The 25718-nt window shown below is 40.5% G+C and overlaps 1 protein-coding gene across 1 annotated transcript; it reads right to left on the minus strand.

The window, feature by feature from the left end:
- Window positions 1-4654: 4654 nt before the first annotated feature.
- On the minus strand, window positions 4655-19795 carry slco1d1 (solute carrier organic anion transporter family, member 1D1). Its single transcript, XM_033615066.2, has 15 exons — window positions 19658-19795; window positions 19154-19263; window positions 17800-17941; window positions 16212-16344; window positions 14741-14865; window positions 14509-14655; window positions 14222-14320; window positions 11827-12087; window positions 10980-11144; window positions 8610-8805; window positions 8148-8313; window positions 7877-8061; window positions 7613-7677; window positions 7387-7504; window positions 4655-5225 (listed from the first exon to the last, which is right to left on the minus strand). The coding sequence occupies exons 2-15, from the start codon at window positions 19202-19204 to the stop codon at window positions 5012-5014; spliced, it is 2067 nt and encodes a 688-aa protein (XP_033470957.1). The 5' UTR covers window positions 19205-19263; window positions 19658-19795; the 3' UTR covers window positions 4655-5011.
- Window positions 19796-25718: the final 5923 nt, after the last annotated feature.

Raw genomic sequence — 25718 nt, forward strand, 5'->3', positions numbered from 1 at the left:
GGCTACTTCCAGCAGGATAACGCACCATGTCACAAAGCTCAGATCATCTCAAACTGGTTTCTTGAACATGACAATGAGTTCACTGTACTCCAGTGGCCTCCACAGTCACCAGATCTCAATCCAATAGAGCACCTTTGGGATGTGGTGGAACGGGATATTCGCATCATGGATGTGCAGCCGACAAATCTGCAGCAACAGCGTGATGCTATCATGTCAATATGGACCAAAATCTCTGAGGAATGTTTCCAGCACCTTGTTGAATCTATGCCACAAAGAATTAAGGCAGTTCTGAAGACAAAAGCGGTCCAACCTGGAACTACCACTAATAAAATGAGTGTGTATCCTTTCCATTCCATCTAAAGTAAAGCAATATCAGAGTACTGGTGTGGTAACAACAGGGCTTAACAATCATACAACATGGGATTGGTTTTTTAGGTGCAATCGCAAAATAAACATTCTGTCCAATAGAAGAAAGACAAAACACATCTGGTGAGTCACAAAGTAAACACAAAGGGAATCAACATCTAGGTCAACCTTCAACTTTAAGCAGGCCAGACTAATCCGTGGTTGCGCATGTGCAAAGACAAAGATGAGGTAGTATTATAGTTCACAGATTTACTTAATGGAGAAGTACTGATGAGTAAGTTTACCTGTGATCCGCACCGGCTGACCTGGCAGATGGGGGGTGTAAAGGCTACAAGCTAGTATGGTTAAAACATTAAAACACCAAACACTTCAGACACTCCTAATAGCATCATCATTTACTTTTTCACTGCTGAGGGACTGTAAAAGAGATCTCTGTCTTCTAAGGTTGGAGCTTCAAATTACATTTCTTTTATCCCACAGGAGGAATTGTAAATGAACTCACCCAGTCTGTCGAGTCAGCAGGTGCACAACTGGAGACTGGACCGCCATTATTAAGATGAATGACCCCTGTGTTAGTAGTTTCACAGACCCTGCTCATGCTCGTGTTGTCTTGAGATGTGTATTTTATTTTTCCTCTTCTTTTTATTTTAAGGCGTAGGGGTTTCTTTTGGCTCCATTCCTTAGCTTTTAGCACATGTAAAGGGTATATATAACCTGACATGTAAACTGACAGACAAAAAATAAGTTAGAAGTAAGAAGCCTTTTGCAGTCTTACTAGAGCATGTTTAAAACAAATTAAAGAAAATGAATTAAGACTCATATTGTGATCATATATTGTGAAAAAATTGTCTTTAATGCTTACAATCAACAAAAATGTAAAAAAAAGAAAAAATGGCAGAAATAATGAAACAAAATATAAGGACACAATAAAAAACAAGCTATCTAACTCAATATATATATTCTCATAATCAACAGTAATTATATGCATTAGCTAATGATACATTGTTAATGACAACTAGTGTAGAACAGAGTAAAACAAAGTACGATCAAGTTTGAGTTACTCTCCACTCACGCTGTCCAAATTATACGGAACTTTTCCAGACCCTAATAGTGAGTCAAAGGGTTTCATGAATGTTTGTGACCTTTAGTGTTTGTCTATAATAATGTTATGTAACAAGAAGTGGGTGTAAAGTCAGACAGGTGGGATATCCAGACATGTCAAATGTTGCCGGGGCACACCACTGGCAGATAGAATAAAGGTTAACAGGCTGCGATGAAGCCTGTTAATGAAACAGTTCTTTAGCATGGAGAAAGAAAACCTGAACCCAGCCTCTACAGTTTCTCAAATCTGATTAAGAATCTCTTACAGGAATGGTTCCACATTTTGGCAAATACATTACATATTTAGATGAGATGACTGATACCACTCTCATGTCTGCAGTTTACATGTGAAGCTACTTCCAGCAGCTAGGTAGCTTAGCTTGGTACAAAGACTGGAAACAGGGGGATGCAGGTAGGTTGACTGTCCAAAGCCTAAAATCTGCAAATCACCACCCCTAAAGCTTATTAACTGACACTTTATATCTCATTTGTTTAATACAAAGTCTTTGCTGGTTGCAAGATAACCTCACTAAGATGACAAGACTCCAAGACGTCACTGGTCCTGGCCAAGAAATAGTCTTATAACCCTCTGAAACTACAATGTGTTTTATAGACCAAGCTGCAGCCTTTGGGACTGGAAAGTGAAGCCTACGTGAAGTACCAAAAACTGTAGTTCATCAGCCACTTGAGGCTGGCTCCAGGACTGAGTCTATTCCCATAGACCTCAATGTTAAAATGCCCAATGTAAACATGTTTACAGCTTGCTGCAAAAACCAGTTTTGGTCTCCATAGCCAATTTCTCCATTCATGACAACTGTACAGGAGGTGAATTTTGTTAAAAACCTACCAATTTAAATGTTATAAAGGCTTAAAGTTATACATGACTAAGGGTATGGCTGCTTTGAGTGACAGTTGGGCGCCATCTGTTGACAAGACGCTACCATGGCAACACCACTTGTTAGGTAATAACCATGGCATTTTGGTAAGAAATTACCATATTTGGACGAGACGGTAAAGCTAACCCTAGCGCTGGCTGCTATTTAGCACGTTGTATTTACAGCTATGGTTAACTGTGATAATGCTAATGCTAATTTTCACTCACAAAAAAACAGGCTCAAAAACACCAAAACAAAATGTATTTAACAGAAAAATAGAACATCCAAGTCATTAAAAGGTTCTTTTAATACAACCAAACTAGTGTTGCACGGTACACTGGTACCAACGGTACTAAAACACCACGATACACATGATACCATAATGTTGGAGTACCGTAGTAACCAATTTCCTCTTCGTTGGTGTCATGACTGCCCAGAAATACCCGAACAGCCGAGGCGTGGTGGCACACAGGTATGTGACGTGTCAGAGGAGAGACGAGTTGTTCAAATTTCTCTCTTTGTGGCAGGTAATGGTCCACAAACCTCACTGCACTTAAGGGACTGTTCTTAACTTATCAGAGGAAGAGGGTGACTGGTTGATTTTTATTATATTTTTTTATTTTATTTTGATCCCCCTTATGTTAATCACTTATTGATGCTGTTTTTGAAGTATGAATAAGTCAGTAAGTAATTTATTCTATTGAAATATCATTGATGTATTATAGAAAAGTGATTTATCTTTTTATAAATGACAAAAGGCACATCCGCCTCATTTTTGCTGTGGTATCGTGATACTACTCGTAACCGTGATACTTTCACTGGTATCGCACCGTGGGTCCCAATTTTGGCACCGTGACAACACTAAACCAAACACTATCTGAGCCTGGTCCTTGAATGCACCTGTATTTCATTGTGTGTTTATACAATGACAATAAAGAAATCTGAATCTAAATAACATAACCGCAGACTGACAGAGTATGGCCATAGCCATGGCTATTTCAGTCTGTTTTCAGTTCATGAAAGTTAACTGCTGTTAAACATTGTGATTACCCAAAAAAGTATTTTTCTGTATTTAGTTGTACTAAAAAACCCTCTAAGGACTTGGACGTTCTATTTTTCTGTTAAATGCATTTTGTTTTAATGTTTTGAGCCTTTTTTATGCTAGTGAAAATTAGCATTAGCAACATTACAGTTAACCATAGTTGTAAATGCAACATGCTATCTATGCTAGCAGCCAGAATTTGGGTTAGCTCCACCCTCTCATACAAATATGGTCATTTATGACTCCAAAAATCCAAGATGGTAATGGCCAAAATGCCAAACTCAAGGCTTCAAAACTGAAGTCCACAAACAATTAGGGCTGTAGTCTCCTGGTCGATTATTTGGTCGCTATGCTCTCATCAGACCAAACTGACCTGCTGGCACTCGCTTCATGTGTTTCCCTAACGGAGACATGAATGTGACATTGATCTTCACATCTAATTCTGGACCAAATGTACCTATATTTGGCCTTAGAGCAGTGCAGGTTTGTTGGTCGCAAACTACAAAAACAGGTGCACCTGACAAAAATGGGACTGTGCCTGGGCCTCAGCCTATAACAGCTTTTCATGTAAATGAAAATAGTGAACAAAGACACACTGTCAGGTATCATTGGTTGTCCAATCTTTTGCTTTCGAAAACTACTTTTATCCTTCTTGGACAACTTGTGCTGCTTTGAGTGAATCAGCCTACAGCAGTCACAGAGTCCATCAACACTGAATCTGTCACAGCAGAATAAAGCAAAGCACATTACTTCTTCTGCTCTGCAGCCAAACAGTAGGTACCATCTACCTGATAATTTGTTGAGGAGGCCTTTCTTGCAACAGTCAAATCTATGACAGTCCTAATCATACCAGCTGTAGTCTTACAAACTACTGTATTTACTTTCTATTTACCCCTATAGGAAATGTGATCCGATCTCCTCTGTGTGTATTTAAGTTGGTTCATGTACTTGGCAAATTTAAGCTTTACACTAATGTTATTTTTTTTTTACTGAACTTATCTCACAAACTCCCACTCTCACTGACAAAACATGAACATGTTACAAAGATGCTACCACATCTGAAACCATAAACACTTTAGTTGTCTTGTGCTAATATGTAAAACTATACTAAACTATACACTGTACATATATTGTATACATGTTTGCCAAACTGTCACTAAATCACTTCAAAGCTGTAGGATGAGAGAGCACTATCATTACCTGACCTAATGCTATTCAAGTATAAATGGTGGACACAAACTAAACAGCCAAACGTTCTCCAAATATGACATTTTTCATTTTCTTGACTGTTTTGAAGTAGAGCTAAAATTACCTCTAAGTTTATGCATTTATTTGGGAAGATGTTGAATGCCCGTTGTTTAATGTAAATTCATTGTTCATAGTAAAACTACTCTCAAGTCAGAATCTTTGACCTTTGAACTGAACAAATAGCAGTAAATGTTTTCCGCATGGTATCTATGTAAAAAAACAAAAACAAAAAGTGTACTGCTTGAAGACCAAAGAGCGCGGACACTGTACCATTCCCTCATTTGGTCCAGTATGGATGCATCACAGTACTTATGCAGTAGAAAATCTGTCAGTGACCTGCTTTACTCAGCGGCGTTGCCCTCCTCAAACACTCCCTCCTTTAAATTGTGCTTTCATTGTCCCCGTCTTCTTTGTTTTTAGCAATGTTGATGTTGGCGTGTCCATTGCCAGCTGTGTCACCCTGCAGTCCATTTTCTTTGGCCTGATTCCTCAGCGCTAACTTCTTCTGTCTCTTGACAAGTTTGTAGTACAGGCCTCCCCAGAGCATGTTGGATAGGCAGTAGAGTCCAGTGATCAAACCCAAGAATGTCATTCTGAAAGTGAAGTACATGGGAACAGATTAAGTTTATTTTTTCACTTCATAATGTGGTTTGCACTTTGTCTTCAAGTTTTTGATGTTTCAAGTAGAGCACTTAGAATTGTCTCTTTGATTTGTATAATGTGCTAGAAACATTAAAGTATTCATTGTTGAATTTCTCTTGTTATAGTAGTGGTACAACAAGTGTGTTAGTTAAAGGTATACTATGCAGGATTTTCCTAAAACAAACAAACAGAAAAACAAAACAAAACAATATATAGACTCCTAGAGAAGTAATATAATAAATAAATAAAAAAAGGATCAACCAGGTGCCAAACTGTAAGCAACAGGTATTCAAGAAATACAGCACCGAAAAACTAGAGTTGTTCTGATACCAAGACCAGTACCGGAAATGCCTCCAATACAATCTAAAATGTTGGGTCAGGTATCAGCAAGTACCGATCCAACACCACCTATTTTATTAATAAACTTTACAGTAGTTTTGCACCTGGGTAAAACAGCAGTTTTCAGAGAAATTAATTCTTTGCCACTCCAAAACAGTAGCCTAAAGAGCAAGCTGTGCAGCTTTTTTTTTAAATCAATATCTAACCAGATAAGTCCCGTTAAGATCAACAATCTCTTTTACAAGGAAGACCTGACCAAGACAGCAGCACACAAAAAGTTACAGCCAAACAACCACACAATAAAAACATGAAAGATACACAGTGACATGTAAAAATATTAGAACACTTATGCACAATGGCAAGACCCAACCGACTCATTCATCCTTGTCCTTATGAGAGCTTTAAAATCAGGCAGAGAGACCAGATAAGGTACTTAGAAATCTTTTTGAAAGTTATTCCAAGTGAGACGAGCAGAGCACATAAAAGCTTTCTTTTCCAGCTCAGTCCTAGCACTAGGAACAGACAACAAAACTAAATCTTGAGATCTCAGACTATAGCTACAGTCAGATCTTTGTTCAATCAAAGTACAAATGTATGAAGGGAGTTTATCCAGTATGGCTTTATAGATGAACAAATGCCAGTGACTGAGCCTATGAAATGTCAAAGATGGCCACCCAGCCCTGGAATAAAGCGTACAGTGATGAGTGAACAAGTCTTAGTGCACTATGATATGCAGTATGTAACATGTGCAACAATGTGCAGATGCATTCATGTACAACAGATCACCATAATCCAGAACCGGTAAAAACGTAGCAGCAACCAATCTTTTCCAAACCTCAAAGGAGAAACAGGACTTTAGCATGAAGAAAGACCCTAACTTCAGCCACAGCTTTTTAATGTTATCAACCTGAGGTTTAAATGACAGGGAGTCATCAAGCCGAATACTAAGATATTTCTAACCTCTAACTTCTTTCCCTGAGCAGTAAGAGCATCAGGAGTGTTCACAGGCTTCTTCCTAGCATTACAAAAATGCATAACCTTAGTTTAGTTGTGAAAGCTGAATTTGGATAACGTTAAAGACAGCTTGCAATTGGGCCACAGCCTCTGTGATGGATGAGCCAGCACAATATATCACAGTGTCGTCGGCATAAAAATGAAAATATGTACCGACCGCATTTCAACCAAGACTATTAAGCTACTGGTAACTACTGTTTGAGAGCAGCAAAGAAGAAACGATTTCCGGCCAAAAGTGTAACAAAATGTCAAACTAGATCATAAAAAAAAAACATTCTGTGACATTCATTCTCTGTATGTATTTGTTCATGTTTTACAAAGGGTTTAACTTGAGCCATGCCATACAACAATTATAGCTATCATTTCACACCCATACAGGGTTAGTAGTATAAAGCTATTTTGTTTTGTTTTTTAAATGCAATGGTATCAGCTGAGTTTAGGAATAGGAATTGGTCATTGGAAGGAAAAAAAGTGTCATCTTTCGAAAAAAAGCAAAAAACAAAAAAAGGCAAAACACACCATTTGCGAGGGTGTTTACAAACAGTAACTGACAATCCCACATAGTATACCTTTAAAATTAGATGTAACTAAAACCATACATAGCAATGTCAAATAATACCTTAAGTAAAAACTGACTTTAACTTTGAGAAATAATTTTTAAATCTAGATATCATTTTTAAATGATTAACACGTATCTTTTTCAGGAATATTATGAGCATGATACTCTAGCAATAAAATGAGAGTCTGGTTTCATTGTACCTAAATGCATCAGCATCATAAAGTCTGCATGCTCCACGGCCTCCACAATGCTTGGTACCCCACTTCAAACAGGTTCGGTCAATCAGAGCACCGAAATATATAGGAGGAGGTATTCCACCTGAAAACACACAAGGTCAGATGTGCTAATTTAAGTCATCATTGATCTCAATATAAGAATAATTCTGTAACCTACATAATACCTTTAACATTTGTTTTCATAACTCACCAAGAGTTCTTACTATCAGTGTCTGCATACCCAAAGCCAGCGACTTCAGGTCTGGCTGTATGGACCTGGAAGATTATCACCAACATTATCACATCAGACCTTGATATCAGCTTTGTAGCTTAAAGACAACACAAAATGTAATATTACAGAGGCAGCTCACACAAAGTCACACAAAATCAGGGCATATCCCAGAAAACCACTGTGAGGCATCATTATACCCATAAAAGATGCGAGCTGAGCTCTTTTAGCTTTAGCATCTCTGACCTGAGCAGCACGATGTATCCTGGCGTGCCCCCACAGGCAGAAATAAAAGACCCCACCACAGACAAGGCCATGTAGATTTTAAATATGTGTTCACAGTTGCTCCTCCTGGGGCACTGGCCCAGCACCGCGGACATGTTCATGCCTGGAGTCATCACCTCCCCAGCGCAGGTGCAGTTATGAAACACCTAAAGAACCAGAAGTCAAATGTGATTGATTACCTAATCCACCAGTTTTATCTATGTCTGGGAGGAAATAAAAGTTACAGTCTTACTATTTCCTTGCCCATTCCAGTGGAGGACTGGCAGCCAGCCAGGCAGGGCGAGGCATACGTCACACCATTGTAGGCACATACTGGGTCCCAATGCTTCAGTGAGCAAGAGCAGCCCATGTTGCACTCCGACACCAAGGTCTGTTGGTTGTAGGACACTTGAGAAGCCCTGGTGCACACAGACATGAATAGAGTTGCATGAGTAGACGATGGTGGACATGTTTGGCATACATGAGTTTCTATGGAGATTCTTGATGGACTCCAAAACATTTCAATTACAATCTTTGACATATAAGCTTATTAAGCATGTGTTTTTTACATGTGAACCCATTTAGGGGAAAATATGTAATCAAAACAAACAAAAACGCAGATTGAGTGATAGGAAACTTTGCAGTGCATTCATCCCTTTACCAACACCACCAACCACTAACTTTAATGTAAATGGATGGTTTGCATGGCACTCACCCCTGATATGAGACAGTGAGACCTGCTACCTCTGCCTTGTCACAGTAGATGAAGATCTGCATGGAGAGCAGGCACAAGGACCCGAGGGAGGCAGCAATGGACATCCTGGCTGCTCCGATGACACCCAGCTTGAAACGCTTCAGAACAAAACCTCCAGTGATGATACCCAAAGCTACTGCTGGCAGGTTGAGTATACCTGGATGGATAAATGGATGGATGCAAGAACAGACAGTCATTACACTAGATATCTTTAAAATGAAAAGTCCTACTGATCACAATATGCCACAATGTTAGTTGTTGTGTTCATTCATTTTTTTGAGCTAACTAGTTAAAAGTGTGTTACAGCAATGGATGAATTAAGAGACCTGGATACAGCGTTGGCTGCAGGACCCCGTTCATCCCCATGAAAGTTGCTCAGTGGAACAGGAAGCCGAATAAGCAACAATATATAATGGGGATAAAATGTTGGAATCTTGCCACTCTTCTAGATTTTCCAAACGTTATTGGACTGGTATCGTGTGAAAGACCCTGGAAATTGCACTACCACTGTTTGGCCACTAAAAAAATGGCTTCAAAGCCAAGCCCCCAGGAATGGCACAAGGCTTTGAAGACAATTTTCGCAGTGGCCAAAAGTGGATTTACACCATCACATGATGCCATTGGGCCCATAAAGACTTTTTCCCATTGACTAATGGCGCATTCCAGGCAACCTGTAACTCATGTTTTTACAATCTTCTACCCGTGAAAGTGCACTGGAACGGCAGTCAAACCCGTAATTTACCACCCATGAACTCGTACCAGATCGATGTACTCCCAGTTACGCTTTCTGATGTCACACAGCCCTCTAAACCAATTACCTTATTCCTCTAAACAACAATGGCAGCCCTATGGATGTGGTGTTGATGCAGGTGATACACAGTGAGAAATAGACATAAAATATCCCTAATGTTAACGCATTATTGGCAGCCCCTCTAACAGCTAGTTTCCAGTGCAAGAATAAATCAATACAAAATACGTGTCCAAACACACAGATAACGTAAAATAAAAACTATAATAGCATCTGTGACCTTATACGTTGTTTCTCCTCCTCCCTTTCGCTCAAATGAGCAAGGAACCGGCCCCTTTGGTGACAGAAGTGATCATAAACAAACATAAACCCCGCACGGTCCGCCATGTTGCTTTGAGAGTTTGGCGTGACTTGCCTGGAACACTATGAAGTCGTGAGGCATGACTTGAAGTGGTGACTTACGGGCTCAGAAACTCGCCTGGAACGCAGCATTACACTGTGAAAGAGACGTCTGTAAAACAGTGGATACATTTTTTGAACGTCAAAACCCCTGGGAAATGACTCATTTCACTATACGGATTTAATCCATTCGGTCCGATAACATTTTTAAAGTCTTGAAGAACAGCACGATTAAATATTTGTATCCCCATTCAAATTAGTGGAGCACTAAACTAGAAGAGAGCCGTTCGGTGGGCAGACGTTGGTTGTTCGGCCACACTCAACCATTGTAAGTCTCTAGTGTGCATGTGCTATGGTCCAGATAATTTCATACTGCGAAAATAGAGCAATCTTGGCCTAATGTGCCACTGAGCGACTTTCACAGGAATGAACAAGGACCCGCCTCTAATGCTGTATCCAGGTCTCTTAATACATCCATGTTCAAAGCCTGGCTCCCTTCCTGGGGGCCTTGTTACAGCTAGCCCAATGTGAAGATGACATCACACTGTGTTAATTTTTTCGACAAAGGCGTCATCTTGTGAGGATCACACTGTGGTAGCAAAGCAACAGTATTAAGACAAACTACTAAAAATAACACGTGGACACTGTTAACTGTAAATCTTATTTTGGGACTGAGTGCATATGGGTTACTTATGGAGTAGAGCGTGTACTTCACAAAATGGTGCTACCACACAGTGTCCACAGTGTGATGTACCTTCACATTATCTATTTGCAGATTTAAACTTAATTCATGAATACAAAAATCCTTATATAAAGACAAATACTGTATGCATTTACATTAAAATGGTTTTGCTGAGCAGCCATTGCTGTTGTTCCAATGTTACCTTTCATAATTGTAGGTGATTGTAGAACAGTGACTTTACAATGTAAACATTAAAACAATAACGTTGCCAGGTAGCTGTGCTGGTAAACAGTCATAAAAAGCTAATCATAGCTCAGGATGCTACTTTACAGACATGCACAAAAGGAGAGCCTACAGTGGCCTACTTAGCGCTTACACTTGAAGTCAACTTTATCTCTTACAGTCACACTTCCCTTCAATAACATCATTGTTTCAGTGGCCTTGGGCTCCAGGCTGCAGTAAAGCAAAGGCAGAGTGAATGGGGTCCGTTATTGCTCTGTACCTATGAGGAAAATGGCCTTGGAAGCTGACTGGCCGTAGATTTGCTCCAAGAACTTTGGCTTGAAGGTGATCATGCCAATGAAGCCATTGACAGCCACCAGGTACATCAGGACCATCAGTGAGAAGATGCTGTTCTTGAAGAGTCTCCTCAGAGATGGGATGAAATCTGGTGAGGAATTAAGAGAGATTAAACTAAAGTAGAGTGATTGAGAAGCACAATGGCTACAAAATGGCAGCCATTTTGGAAATATCTGTTTATTTGAAATGTGATGTTGAAAAACTTTATCTATTCTGTACACATTCACAATGCAAATGTTTTTACACATTGTATATGTGTGTATACTCACATATACACACATATTCTTTTTGTTACCTGTCTATTATTTTGAATTCTTATCTATTTACATTGCCTTTTCTGTTCTCTTCTGCTGCTCTTACAAAAGTGAACACTGTTATGATATAAAGTTGCGTAATGTACGATGGCATGACTGGTCCTTAGCTTATATAACTGTTTTCTCCGTCCTGGAGTGTCATTCAACTTTTACCAAGATCAGTAAACCTTTCAGGATTCAGGGTCACCGCTCTGAGCTGGTTTGTCTAGGTTATACCTGGTTAATGATTGTACACATCAATCCTATCCTGCTATTTTCACAGTTACCCATTTCTTGGTGTTTAAAAGTCATAGCAATATTTTAGGGCATGCATTGCTCTGCTGTTCATGGATAAAGTTGTGGAACATAAAATAAAATCACACATCAAGATTCCCTGAGTGATATGTGATGACCTGTCAACATCACATTCACAGTTCTCTGTAGTGTTTTGTACAGATGCAAAAGCTTGGACTGTACCTTTAGCCAGCTCTTGGAATGTAACCGGCTTCTCCTTCTCCTCATGCTCCTGGTTTTCGTCTGGCAGGAAATTCTCCTGCTCTGTCACTGTGGCGAGCTCTGTGGCTTTACTCTGGCTCTGCTCTTCACCCTGCTTGGGCAAAGACTTGGGCAGGAACCAGAATGGGATACTGGACAACAGGACCACCGTGCCAGTCACTATGAAGCCCAGCCACCAGGCCCCCACCCAGCGGGAGTCCCTGTGGTTGATGGTGATAGTGTCTGGGAGAGGAGGACGAGCAGAGACGGCAGATTATGAAGTGTTTATAGGACCTTATCTGATAGCCCTTAACCCAGTGGTTCCCAAGTGATGGGTCAGGGTCCAAAAGTGGGTCGCAAGTCCATTCTGAATGGACTGCAGGTGACTCACAAACGTGTCAAGTTTGTAAAAACACACTTAATTTTTAAGCTCAGTGAATTTCCAGCACAGAGCTTTTATTTTTAAGAACGGTGTCCTGCTGTAGAGTGAGTGACAAACAGACATCTACTTGACAGAGACAGCAAACTAGCTCAATGACATGGCCAAACCCAAGGATGACGCTGAATATATAACACTGTGTGGACCTTGAACTAATGAGAAAGAAACTAAGGAGAAATTTGTACACCAGGTCTGCACCAGTTGGGAACCACTATCTTAACAGCTTAAACATAAGCAGAAGGATGTCAGGGTCTGTCAACAGCTCTAATCCAGGGAGTAAATAGTGAACTAGTGATACCATGTAAATAGGATGAAATCTATTGTCTCTAGAAGATTTGTAATCACCTAATGACAAACTGTCTTGCTCTTTAACTATGACCTGTCCCTGTAGGTTAGGGAGGAAGAGTAATTGTTCTGCTGAAGGGCACTTTGCTGCCAGATTTTGACAGATGGATTATGTGTAATAGGTCTGCACACAGAAAATTACTCAATATTTGTCTTACCAATACAGGGTAACACTGATAAAGGAATTCTTCGCCCACAAAATAACCATTGGTATTTTAATTACTCACCCTGTGTTACAGTGTATGTATCCATTTGTAACCCTAGGTGCCCAACCTAACACACTGACAGACTGACACTGACCGGAAGTCATTCATTCCAATGGAGGCGAAAATGACGGATAGTAACGGACTAGCGCGCAGCACAGCAGCGGTTCCGCGGAAGTAGTAAATAAATTGCAATCGCAGTTGTAAACAAACAATATCTCATTTATTTCTGCAAAAGAAAAATAAGCATAAGCGTTTTTTTCTACTATTAAAAGTGATTGTTGACCATAGGTTGATTTCTATGCGGTTGATAATTAATCTATATTTTCGAATTTTGCGCTCATTTCCATTTTGCACCTATATATCAGCTCTTTCAATAGCACACTACTCAACTCGTCTCAGTTCAGTTGGTACAGTGACAGTCAACATGAGAGATCTTCACAGGAAGATACTGCTAGCTCTTCTGCTAGATGACTTCGCTAACAGCTCTCGCCGACAGCACGCTAGCTAGCATCTGGCTAGGTCCGTCAATGACGGGACCTCGCAGCGTTGTTCTCAGAGTGGGGAATGCATTGGGGAGACGCTCCGTTAAAACAGGAAAAATAGGTTGTGCACCCGGCGTGAGACTGTTTATGTGTAATTTTTTCATACTCTAAGGTTTTAGTGAAAATGTATGTTTTGAAAGTACTGGTGGTGTGGTCTATGTGCTAAGCAGATATACGCCGTTAACCCACTAAGAAAACTTTAGAATTTCTGTATACCCGCTTAAAATTGCACAAGGATATGCAGCAACATACTTTTGTGACAGAACTTTCACTTCAGCCGTTTGTTTTTGCAAATATGGGGTCAAGAGATGTGACAGCAAGCTGAACAAATACCGCAGGACATGCAGGGAGACTCTTGTTTTTCCTCATCCCCACCCCACAAAGCTCAGTGTGTAGTGTGTTATTGTTGAGCCAGAGAGTAAGAGACTTAGGTGGCTGCAGTGAGAGCAGACAGCTGCTGGCGATCAGAGCAGAGAGGAAATTAGCTGTAAAATTCTCAAGTAAATGTACAATGCAGGTTTTCATGTTGAGGGGGGGGTAGGAAGTGGGGAGAGAGAAGTCATCACAGTACTACAATAAACTAGACTACACCCCTGGAAAGTACTGAGCACATCACTGAATAAATAAGACTTGGATTATAGGACTATGGATTATATATCTCTGTTTTTGGATTCTTCGTTGGCTGTGGAGGCATGCAAGAAAAACAATGTTTTCTTTAACAAATATGGTCTTTTTTTGGTGAAGTATTCCTTTAATGGGCAGAAACTACCCAATATAGAGTTTGCATGTTGTGCCACAGTAGCACATCTTGTCTTTTTTCCCTCTGATGTTGAGAAGTCTCCTACCTAAATCCACAGATCCGATGTCCACGTAGATCTTAGCAAGGAAGGACCCGAGCATGAACCCAAACATAGGTCCTAAGATCCCCACTGTATGGATGCAGGCTGGGGAATGGAGAAACAGAGCAAGAATGGTTAATGTCATGTCAGTCAAGCATTATTCAAACTATGCAGGACAGCAACAAAACACCATTAACAGGACACTGTGTGACATTAGAATTCACATTTAGATTAAAATCATCAACCAAAACAGGAAAGAGTTTCAACCAACACTGGTGTAAAAAGTAACTAACCCAAATAGAAAGCCGTGTTCTCCTCTCTGGAGAAGTCATCCAGGTAGGACACACCCAGAGGCATGATGGGAGTCTCTCCAATTCCACGCAGCATGTTCCCCAAGAACACATAAATCCACAGGGACGAGCCAGCTGCCTTTTCACAAGCTGAGGGAGGAAAACTGGGCTCAGAATTTCAGAGGAATTTTTTATCTATGAATAATTGATTTGGCATTTTATCTGTTTAACATACCTGTTATGGCCTCTAAATCAGGCGTCTCATCGGCTTCAGCCAGGCTGTGGTTGGCCAAACAGGGCAGGGTGTTCTCAGTGCTGTTGGCACTTGTACTGTGAGACATACTGGTCTCATATTTATACCTGGAAAATATTTATAATGTTATGACACTGTCTTTTTCAAAATAACACATCTTTGTCTTCAATAGATTGAATAAATAGAAATTATTAGTGTTTATGCATAAAATGTAATGTATTTGAAATTTCTTTAGGGTAGGTAGATAGGCTCTTGATTGTAAACTTAAAAAAAACAGGCATGTAATATTTAGCCACATGCTAACATCAGGGAAACCTGTATTGTTTGTTGCTAATGTCGCTAATTTCTCCCCAGTTTCAAGTCATATTCCTGATGGAACATATCCGGTTTGGAAGATTTTTTTTAAATTATAGTTATATCATGAAAACATATTTTAGTGGTAAAAAAAAACAAGTATGAACCTAAAAATGAGCAAAATAAATCCCCTTTAAATCTCAAATCTCCTTAACAATCCCTCTGACTTTTTGGGTTTGAAGCAGGAGGTGATAACCGGCTTGTGGCTTCCAAGCGTTCATAGCAACGTCGCTTTTTGATCCTTCGATGTCGGCTCTTCCTATCATTGTGAAGCAGAATTCACCTAGCGTTAGATTGTTCACCCACTAATAGGGAACATGAGCTGGGTTTAGACCGTTGTGAGACAGGTTAGTTTTACCCCACTGATGATTTTAAATCTAAATATCTCCTGAACGACAACTTTCAAAATTGTCAATGAGATGCACATTCAAGGCTGGATTACCAAATGGGCAAAGCAGGTAACTGCCTCAGAGCCCCAGGGGCCATAAAAGCCTTGAAAGTTACTGTGTAACTTTGCCCTGATTAAGCACAAGGTCAACTTAGCAGGGTCATGGATTTCTTCTTAATCTTCTGACCCTGTCTTAAAGCAGGGGCCTAGGTCAAAATTTTGTTTTAACACTACAATCTAGTAAACCAATTTCCACACAGTCTGTGTCCTGTATGCCTGACTTCAGCCTTAAACACTGAATAATGTGCTGTGTGCACTGAATTTGGAGGCAACACGGTGCCTGCACAGGTTGTATTACAGTAAGGCCTGAATGTGGGCTCAACAATAAATTTCTGCACAGATGCCTCAAACTGGTTAATCCTATGTACACCATTGAATAAGTAAATTAGCTGTAATTTCAGTGTATTATTCTTGCCTTTTCCAAGGCAGTCTAATATATTATACCCTGAATAACAGTAGCTCTCTATTCCTATTACGGTTCAATTAAACGCTGAATGTCTCTGCTTCCACAGCAGCTCTGCCTCCAAGAAGTGTATAATTTGATTCTAATTACTGATGTGTATCATTACTGCAGGGTACACCTTAACAAAGCCACAGTATGACATATACAGTGTTTGAATGTTGAGAAGATTAATGAAACAGTGTACTAACTGTCCCTGGAAGAAGTGAGGCAGGGCTATGAGGAAAGATCCAGCAGCCATGATCAGACAGCCAATACCGATCAGCCTGGGACGATGGAGCTTAGCGCCAAAGTAGCTCACAAAGGCTATCACCAACAGGTTGCCTGGGAGGGAGAGGAATTACAGATTATTAAGGAATGAATCACTGACTTCAATGCGTATTTGCTTTCTTGCACAGAGTTAGCAATTAGATAGATACCACTCTTATGTCTGCACATGGCCCCCAGGAAGTGCACTGGGCTTTGAAGGCAAATTTCATAGTGGCCAAATAGTGTAATTACACTGTCACGTCATGCAATGTGGCCTGTTAAGACTTTTTCCCATAGACTTGCATCGTGAAAGAGACATCTGTAAATCAGTGGATACATTTTTTTAATGTCACAACCCCTGCTAAATGACTCGTCTTGCTATTAAATTTTGATCCATTTGGTCCGATAACATTTGGAAAGTCTTAAGGAGCACATGATTGAATGATTTTATTCCCATTCAAGTTATTGTAGTGCTCAAATGGAAGTAGCCAGCTAATCTGGTGGAAGTCTCTTCTGTGCTTGTTCTATTGGTCACACAGTGCAAAAGCAGTGCTGTTAATCTGGGTAATTTTATACACAGCACCTGAACTTTTTTGGCTTCATGCGACACTCATAGGAATGAATAAAGCCCCACTTCCAACACTGTATCCAGTTCTCTGTATACATCCATGGTCTGTACACTAAATGTAAAGCTGAAAACAGAAGGCAGTATACAGTGGGAAACAACCACCCTGGCCCCTAACTAGCACCTCTAAAGCTCACTAACTAACATGTTATATCTGATTTGTTTAATCAATACAAAAGCCACGCAACCTCAAAGTGACGGCAAGACTCCAGAAAGTTACTTTCAAACCCATAAAACCACAATGACACTTTTTCACTTTGGTTTTCATATGGATTACCCAAACAAGATATAACATGTTACCATCCCCTGGTAGAAGCGATTAAGGGTACAGACATGACAGCATGGATGTATTAAGAGAACCAGATACAGCATTAGAGGCTGGGCTGGACTACCTGGGTGTAAAGTTACCCAGATCTTCCTCATCATTGGGTCCATAGTACAAGTGCGATAGAAACTTTGATGGCCTGGCAGCTAACTTGCAGTTTAGCATTTTGTTAACTTAAATGGGGATAAAGTGACTCAATTGTGCGGCTCTTGTAGACTTAAGAAATGTTACTGGACAGGATGGATCCAATTCCCATAGTAAAACATTTTGCGGGGGTTGTGGTGCTCAGAAAAACTATTCACTGATTAACAGATGTCTCTTTCACAATGTAAGCCTTTTGTGCCCCATGGCATCATGTGACTCAGACGTTGTAGTCTGACTGTTTGACAGCTATGCCAAATTGGTTTCAAGGCCTGGCGCTATGTAGGGGCTTGCATGAGAGTGGTATCGATTTTTTTCTTTTAAAATGGAGAATTGGTGCTTTTTCTCTACCACAAAAAACCTATATTGAGCTGTTTTTTTTTTTTTACTTTACCATCCAAAATCTTAAAAAAAAGGATGTATAAAAAGCTGCACATACCCATTTCAAAGCTGCCATCTATGACCCCTATGAGGGAGCTGGGGATATCAAAGCGCCTCTCAATCTGGGTGATGGAGCTCTTCATATAGGCTCCACAAAAGGCTTTGGAAAAGTATGCGAATGACATAGAGGCCAGGAAGAGCTGGAAACACACACAAGACGCATGTCTGATGAAAGTATTCTTCTCTAAAACAAGAAGGGGACATTTGATTTGATTAGGTTTAGTGAAAAGGGTGAAACTGAGTGGTAGCCTGTTGTAAAGTGATTACCTTTGTAATAATCTCTCCTCAAAGACTACCGAGTGAGAGGATTAATCTACTTTCTGCAGTTCCAGTAATGCAATAAAAGGTTTCTGAATGAGGCTAATTCTAACCCAAAGAATAAAGGATGTAATTGCACCTTGCAAAGATGTTAAAGAAAGAGTGAATGACTGCATTAACACACAGACTCCGCCCACGATGGATTAGGCTCTAACAAACAACACACAACACACATTTAAAGACCTGCAGTGCTTCACACCTCCTTTCACCATTGATTAGATTTAATTCTATTTAGATTATTGTTTTTAATGTAATCTTACGTAAAAACTTTTGAATTTTATCTTCATTTCCACGTCATGTTTGTGATAGACAGAGAAACGATGTTGGAATCACAGTATACAAGTTGTAACTCCTTATTGTGTCAGTTGAATTGATGAAAAGTTTTGGTTATAGGGATTAAAGGTAACAACGCTCAGTGGAATCTATAAATCTTTGCAAACTATTCTGAGTCATTTTTAGAGCTTGTTTGCGTGCAGCCATATCCTTGACATGAAGATAGTTAAAGATTAAAAGGGACTCAGACTGGGCTGTAGGTCATCAACCTGTTACGTGAACACAACTAAAATTTAATTTCCTACAGAGTTCAACATGCAAGAAATCAATATGATCAACCAAAAGTAATTGCTACTGAACTGATAATGTCCAATCTATTTATATGATTGGCCTGTTATCAGAAAGTATGTAATAAAGTGTTGCCATAAAACTAAACCAATAGACAACTGTCATGATATGAACCCTATTACTATGAGATGGGGTCAGGTTTTATCTGATCGAGAGAAAAAACAAGGCTTTTTTTTTTTGTTAATGCTTTGCCTTTTACTGCGTCACACACTGATTATACTAACACAGAAATGAAATACCAAGACAAATACGCAGAGATAAGGCTGAAGAAAAGCAGTTTTACAACTTGGCACTATCAAAGGTCTATCTGTGCTCAAAGGCATGGATTTAAGTGATTATGAACATTTATGAAGCAATGAGCGATATTCCCTGACACTTTGTAATACTGGGAAAAAGGGTAACATTTCACCGACCTTGAGCTTGGAACAGCAAGCCTCACGTGTCTTTTTGGACTCTACACTCATGATGCTGCTGTGTGTTCAGCTGATGAGAGGAAAAAGAAAAAACACAGCACCAAAAGGACCTGCAGAAAGAAACCAAGAATATGAGAACATCAGAGTTTAGGACAAATTTCATCTGATTTTTATCAAATTTTCCTTGAAATATCCAAAATGTAAGAATGAACTACTATCTGGTCACCAATTTCTTCAACTTTGCATTCAATAAAACAACTGGTTAATGATAGAGGTCATTGTCAGTGTGTGTAGCAGTGTCATTGTATAAGAAAACTGAGTCCTAAACCCCTGCATACACATTGAATAGGCTTAGAATTTGAAATTTGTTACCAAACTCATGTTGTTAGTTGTATTTTCATTCACAATGACAATTCACAAATTTACCTTAAAAAAAAAAGGTTAATTGTGCAGAAGACCTTAGCGCAGACTTAGAAGTAGTGAAAAAACAGAAAAAGAATTTACCTGAGAAGGAGCAGTGGTCCTTTGAAGGATGGGAAGGATGTGGTGAAGTAGCTGAGGGCTCACTGTATCTGGCAGGACTTTGTGCAAGAGCCTTATCACAAACAAACTATAACATCACCTGTAATCAGTAACCCAGCCACTCATGTGCACTTGTTGATCATGTCAATAAAAAGCCTCTCCAACCCCTCTGACTCTCGCACACATAGACACACATGCATAACACAAACCCAAATGTGACTGCTCTGGTTGGGTAAGGTCCAGTGAGATGTGTGTGTATCCAGTACCAGAAGGTTCAGAGGTTCAACGAGCGCAAACACACACACAAACACACACTCATGGTCTGTGCACACTCACACATCCTCCTCTGTGAACATCATAAGCCTCTAGAGTATCCATCCTTTTGAACACACAACAAACGGCAGCAGCGTGAAGCTGCCCCAAAGCTTATTTTATAAGCTGGCTGCTTCTGTTGGTTTGCTGTTTTCAAAGCGTGAAATGCTTTCCTCTTCAGGAGAAATTCTTTTGTAAGGCTGGGTGTTTCCTTGGACTGACCAAAGTCTTCCTGTCCTATTGATAGCTCCTAACAATGGCTTTCTCTCTGTCCTAATGGCTGAGTAATATACATAACATCCCCTGATCAGATTTGTTAGGTAGAGTGTATAAGACATTCAATATAATGCTCAGAACACGGGGTCTTCGTTTAGTTTAATTTTTCACTGTGTGTTACTGTAGATAACACACAGAACACACTGTCAGTAGTTTTTTAAGTAGTTTGAAAGAAAACTGTTGACACTTGTGGGATTATTCAGTGTAATGATAATATTGATTTTGGAAAGACAGCTTGTGGTCATTTTTAAACGGGATCACCACCTAAATTAAGAATTCCAATTTGTTTTTTCCATGGCCTTGGAAGGTTCAGTCAATATTTGTGAACGTGAGCTACTCTCTGTCAAAGCCAGAAACCAGAGAATTAAGAGTCGAACTTGTGATGCTGTCAAGCATTACATCTGGAGCTGCGCCATAGACAATGAATGGCAGGCTGATTTCGTGGACCCAAAGAATGTTTTCTTTTATATACTCAAATTATCTTTATTCGATTGTAATGTAATGTGTACCCATATACTCAAGACATTCCCCTGGGTTCTCTCAGTGTCACCTACAACAGTGGTTCCCAACTGGTCCAACCACGGGGTCCAGATTTCTCCTCAGTCATTTATTCAAGGTCCACACAGTTAAACACATAGATTTGAGTTTTAGCACTCTAGCTTTTGGATTTCAGAGAGAGTTGTTCATGTTTACTAATAATTTTAGACTGTCTTCGACCATTAGAGAAACAAGTATGAATTTTAAAATGGCCGTTGTTCTCCTTTAATGTCATTCTTTAATGCTATGAGCATCACCAGTATATTTCCTTTGTACTGGGATCTCAGACACATATACTGTACAGTATCTCACAACCTGGGCAAGTCAAATCTAGCTACAGCTAATGGCTACAAACCAGTATTGAGAAGCTTTGTTTTTTGTAATTTGCATGACACAGCCCTTTAACAGCTGGAATGTTGTTATTGGCAAGGAAATGGGTATGATCAAAGCTAGAGCAGTGTTGCAGCCTACAGGTGCTTACGGTGACCAAGTGTGAATAGAGAAGTAGTATGAAAAAAATACTCTGCGATGATCAATAATTTGTTTAACAGTTTTCCCAAATCAAAAAGTTAAAAAATTAACATCAGTAAAAAGTTCTGGATCTGGCCTCAGCCCCGGCCATCATTGTTTCTTGCGCTAGGCTTTGCTAATTACAAGCTTGACTGGTGAAAGAGCTTTGAACATCAAGAAGGCTAGCATTAGCGTTAGAGGCAACATCTGACAGATTCAGCCATACATGTTTGAGCCTCAGTCAGACTCAGACTTAGATAAGGAATCTGTTGTACACCAAATTAGTGACTAGCTGATGTATCAGAATTAGAAGTGAAGTTAGCATGTTTCATTTCTGTTGTTTGTTGGCTTGTAAGCTAACTACCAGTGGCTGATAAAGAGTTAGAGGCTGTGAAACATATCAAAATATCTGCTACAGTAGGATTTTTGGTAGATAGTGAAGAAAGCTCCAGAAGTGATACCCAGGTCAGGGTTCTTACAACCCGCACCAACCCGGCCAATTATGAGAACCAATCTGCCACGCCAGACTCGCACACATGCGTCAATCAACGACCTGAAACTGACTTGCAAACTCGCAAACTGGAGCTGAAATTTTCTGGTAATGAAGAACGTAAAAACACCTTTCTAGTTACAAACCTTGCACGGATACAAGTCAGTATAGTCAAGGTCAGACATTTTAAGGGACATAAACAGAAGAAAAACACATTTTTGAGTTGAGGGGGTCTTTACATTGGGGTAATACTACACCTAAAGAAGATACATACTACACACTTTGGTGATTACTAAATGACTCAGTTTATTTGATAGAAAGGAGATTACATATTTACTTTAAATAAGGATTTGGAAAGGATACATTCAAAATTATTTAATTTTGGCTCCAGTCTGTGCTGTCAAATCAAATTACTCTTACAGAAACAGAACTGTCGCAAACTACAGGTGTACCTCATGTATTCTGCAACACGTGGGTGCTGTTTCTTTTGTGTGCATGTTTGTTTCTGCTGTTTTTAATTGAAGGCTGTATAGAGGACTGATTATCAAGAAAAAAAGTTTCATCATTTTAAAGTTGCCATTTTATAAAGATACTATCAAATATAGAATCAAGTAATCTTTGACAATGTAATTATAGTAATAATAGTAATTAATGACAGTGACAGCTGGTGATATGCTTGTAGAAGTAGTGTCTGGTGGTGAGGTCAAAGCACTGCAGGGTCACTGGTCTCCTCTCTGAGCTCTGCTCTACACAGCATCTGCTCTTCTGCTCCACCTGCAGGTCACCGTGTAACACCACCCTGTTGTGGTGAGAGATAAAACCAGAGATAAAATAAAGTCAAATTCACAAAGAACTAAAGAAAAAATAAGTCACTAAAAACCTCACAATGTGTTAGCTGGCTGTGTGTGTGTGCATGTGCGTGTGTGTGTGTGTGTGTGTGTAACTATTGCCATCCTGACAGATATATTTCTTCTCACCTGGGCTGAGACACACATTGACCCTCACACACAGGCATCTGCATGACTGTGGTACAGTTCTCTATGGTAAACTTGATACCGGTTAGCCTTGGTGCACAGCTCTGGTTACCTGAAGACAGAGGAAAATAATACTGGAGGCAGTGTGATGAGTGGGAGCGAAACATCTACAAAATCTAAAGATGTTTTTGTCCCTTTATTAAGCATTAAATGCAGAGAAGTCCCATATTATTTAACTTCTAATAATTGTTGACACTTGGAAAAAAAAGATCCCACACTGTTCTTGCTCAGCATTATCCTTTATTTTTTGTACTAATACTAAAACAGTCCTAACTGTGTAAGGAGCCTGATCCTCTGTTTCTTGTTCACCCCTTTTTCTTTCTTTTTTATATGTGGAATATAATGTGACAGATGTCGCTGTCTATTACTGAGAAACACACCCACGGGTGATTGACCTACCTGCAGCTGAGATGGTTGGATGTGCAAATATCTCCTTTTCAATAAATTGTTGGAACTAAGATATCAAACTTCTACAAAATGAAATCTCTAAATGACATAAAAATTGTATTGATTATGACATAACTTACATGAAAAGCAGCACTGTTGGTCGTCCCAAATTCTGTCCTCCTGGTGAATAAATCAAAACAGCTCAAGGTTAAATGATAGGATTGTTTGCCCCCAAATAAAAAAATACATATTTTTACATACAAAATACATACTTATTTTCAGAATGTACCCCATACTGGAAAAATACTTTCTTTCCACCTCCAATAAATGTGAATGAAAACATCCATCCATCCATTTTTATCCACTTATCCAGGGCCGGGTCACAGGGGCAGCATGCCAAGCAAAGCTCCGCAGATGTCCCTCTCCCCAGCAACGCTTCCCAGCTCCTCCTGGGGGACCCCAAGGCGTTCCCAGGCCAGATGAGATAGATAATCCTCTGGTTCTGCCCCGGGGCCTCCTACCAGTGGTACATGCCTGAAACACCTCCAGCAGGAGACGCCCAGGGGGCATCCTGATCAGATGCCCAAACCACCTCAACTGGCTCCTTTTGACACGAAGGAACAGCGGCTCTACTCCAAGCTCCATCCGGATGTCCGAGCTCCTCACCCTATCTCTAAGGCTGAGCCTAGTCACCCCAAAGGAAAGCATTTTGGCCGCCTGTATCCGCAACCTCATTCTTTCGGTCACTACCCAGAGCTCATGACCATAGGTGAGGGTGGGGACGTAAATGGACCAGTAAATTGAAAGCTACACCCTCCAGCTCAGCTCTCTTTACCATGACGGTCCAGCACAGCGCCCCACATCACTGCAGAAGCCGCACCAGACCACTGATCCATCTCACACTCCATTCTACCCTCACTCGTGAACAAGATCCTGAGATACTTCAACTCTCTCACTTGAGGCAGTAACTCTCCCCCAACCCGGAGGGGACAATCCATTGTTTCCTGGCAGAGAACCATAGCCTCAGACTTGGAGGTGTTGACTCTCATCTGAATCACTTCACACTTGGCTGCAAACTGATCTCAGTGCATGCTGAAGGTCACAGTGCGATGAAGCCAACAGAAACACATCATCTGCAAAAAGCAGAGATGCAGTTCCAAACCAGACCCCTTCCTCCCCCTGACTGCACCTCAAGATCCTGTCCATGAATATCACAAACACGGTCGGTGACAAGGGACAACCCTGGCGGAGGTCAACACCAACCAAGACCGTGTTTGACTTTACGCAGAGTATTCAGACACAGCTCTTACTTTGGTCATACTCTCCACAGAATCACTGCCAGTGGGGGGGGCTCGCTCATCTGGTGGCCAGGCCTTGGGCCATGGGGCCCGGTTGGGCTCAGCCCCAATGAGTAATGAGTAACACCGTCTGGGTCCACCATATGCGGGGACTGTCATCAGGGTCAGGTGCATTGTGTGACAGGCGGCAGGCAGGGGCTGGGCCCCGGGTGTGCTGATCCCCGGCGTCGCGGAATGAAAACAGTTAGTTATCAATGAAGATTTGTAAGATGTTACAGTTTAAGGAACAAATCAGAGGGTGTGCAGTACCTCTGGACAGTCTTGTGTGGGACAGACTCTAGTCTCAGTCTGAATACCCTCTTTGCTGCAGGTATATGTCATGCAGGGATGGGCGGCATCCTTCCATCTGTCTCCCACCTACACACACAAAGAAACATATCACGACATGCTACACAGTATGATGATTCATTTCAATCAAACATTTATTTTTCCTGAGGGAGAAGACAAACAGATACTGTTATAAGATTAGACACAACATACCCTGTATGTTTTGTTATGATAACTGCATGTCTTCTCAACTGAAAAACAACACAATAAGTATTAATGTGTTAGCTGTATTAGTATTCATGTGAAGCAAGGACGGTCTCTAAGAAAGTACTTAAATCATCATTTTAAAACATAATGACTTACCACAAATCTGATCACCACAGCAGGAAGTGTTTACCAGAACAGCACTGGGGCCACAGAGAGGCGCTGGATTAGGAGGTTTTGGAACATACACCTCTGTGCGAGTCTGGTTGTTACATGTACACAGGTCACAGCCAGACTGCCACACCTCACCAGGCTGGAAGACAGATACAGAAACACTTCCACAATCCAATTTGGGATATTCATGTTTATTCTGTATCCTGTTTTATTTTGTAGGTTAATTCCTCATGTGTCTGGTTTTGTTCCTGTCTTAGTATTTTCCCGCCTTTTTGATTGTCTGCCCCGCCCTGATTAGTTTCACCTGTCCCTCAGTAGTCCTGCAGTCTACTCACCTGTTCTCACCTTTCCAATAAGTGGGTGTTTCTCAAAGTCAAGGATCCCTCCTTGGTAGGACGAGTCCTTAAGCAGACGGGGGGGGGGTATGTATCATGTATCAGTACTGTCAGAGTCACGTATTTCTGGATCATACTTATGAGTAAGTGGTGTAATGA

Source organism: Epinephelus lanceolatus, chromosome 23 (assembly GCF_041903045.1).
Source record: "Epinephelus lanceolatus isolate andai-2023 chromosome 23, ASM4190304v1, whole genome shotgun sequence".
NCBI classification, from domain to species: domain Eukaryota; kingdom Metazoa; phylum Chordata; class Actinopteri; order Perciformes; family Serranidae; genus Epinephelus; species Epinephelus lanceolatus.

What these genes read in the sequence shown, in the direction of transcription:
- slco1d1 (XM_033615066.2), bottom strand. Translation starts at nt 19,204, where the DNA reads ATGAGTGTAGAGTCCAAAAAGACACGTGAGGCTTGCTGTTCCAAGCTC. An exon ending in AGATGGCAGCTTTGAAATGG is followed by an intron (nt 16,345 to 17,799) that starts GTATGTGCAGCT and finishes TCTCCCTCCCAG; the next exon opens with GCAACCTGTTGGTGATAGCC. An exon ending in ATTCCAAGAGCTGGCTAAAG is followed by an intron (nt 11,145 to 11,826) that starts GTACAGTCCAAG and finishes ATTCCTCACCAG; the next exon opens with ATTTCATCCCATCTCTGAGG.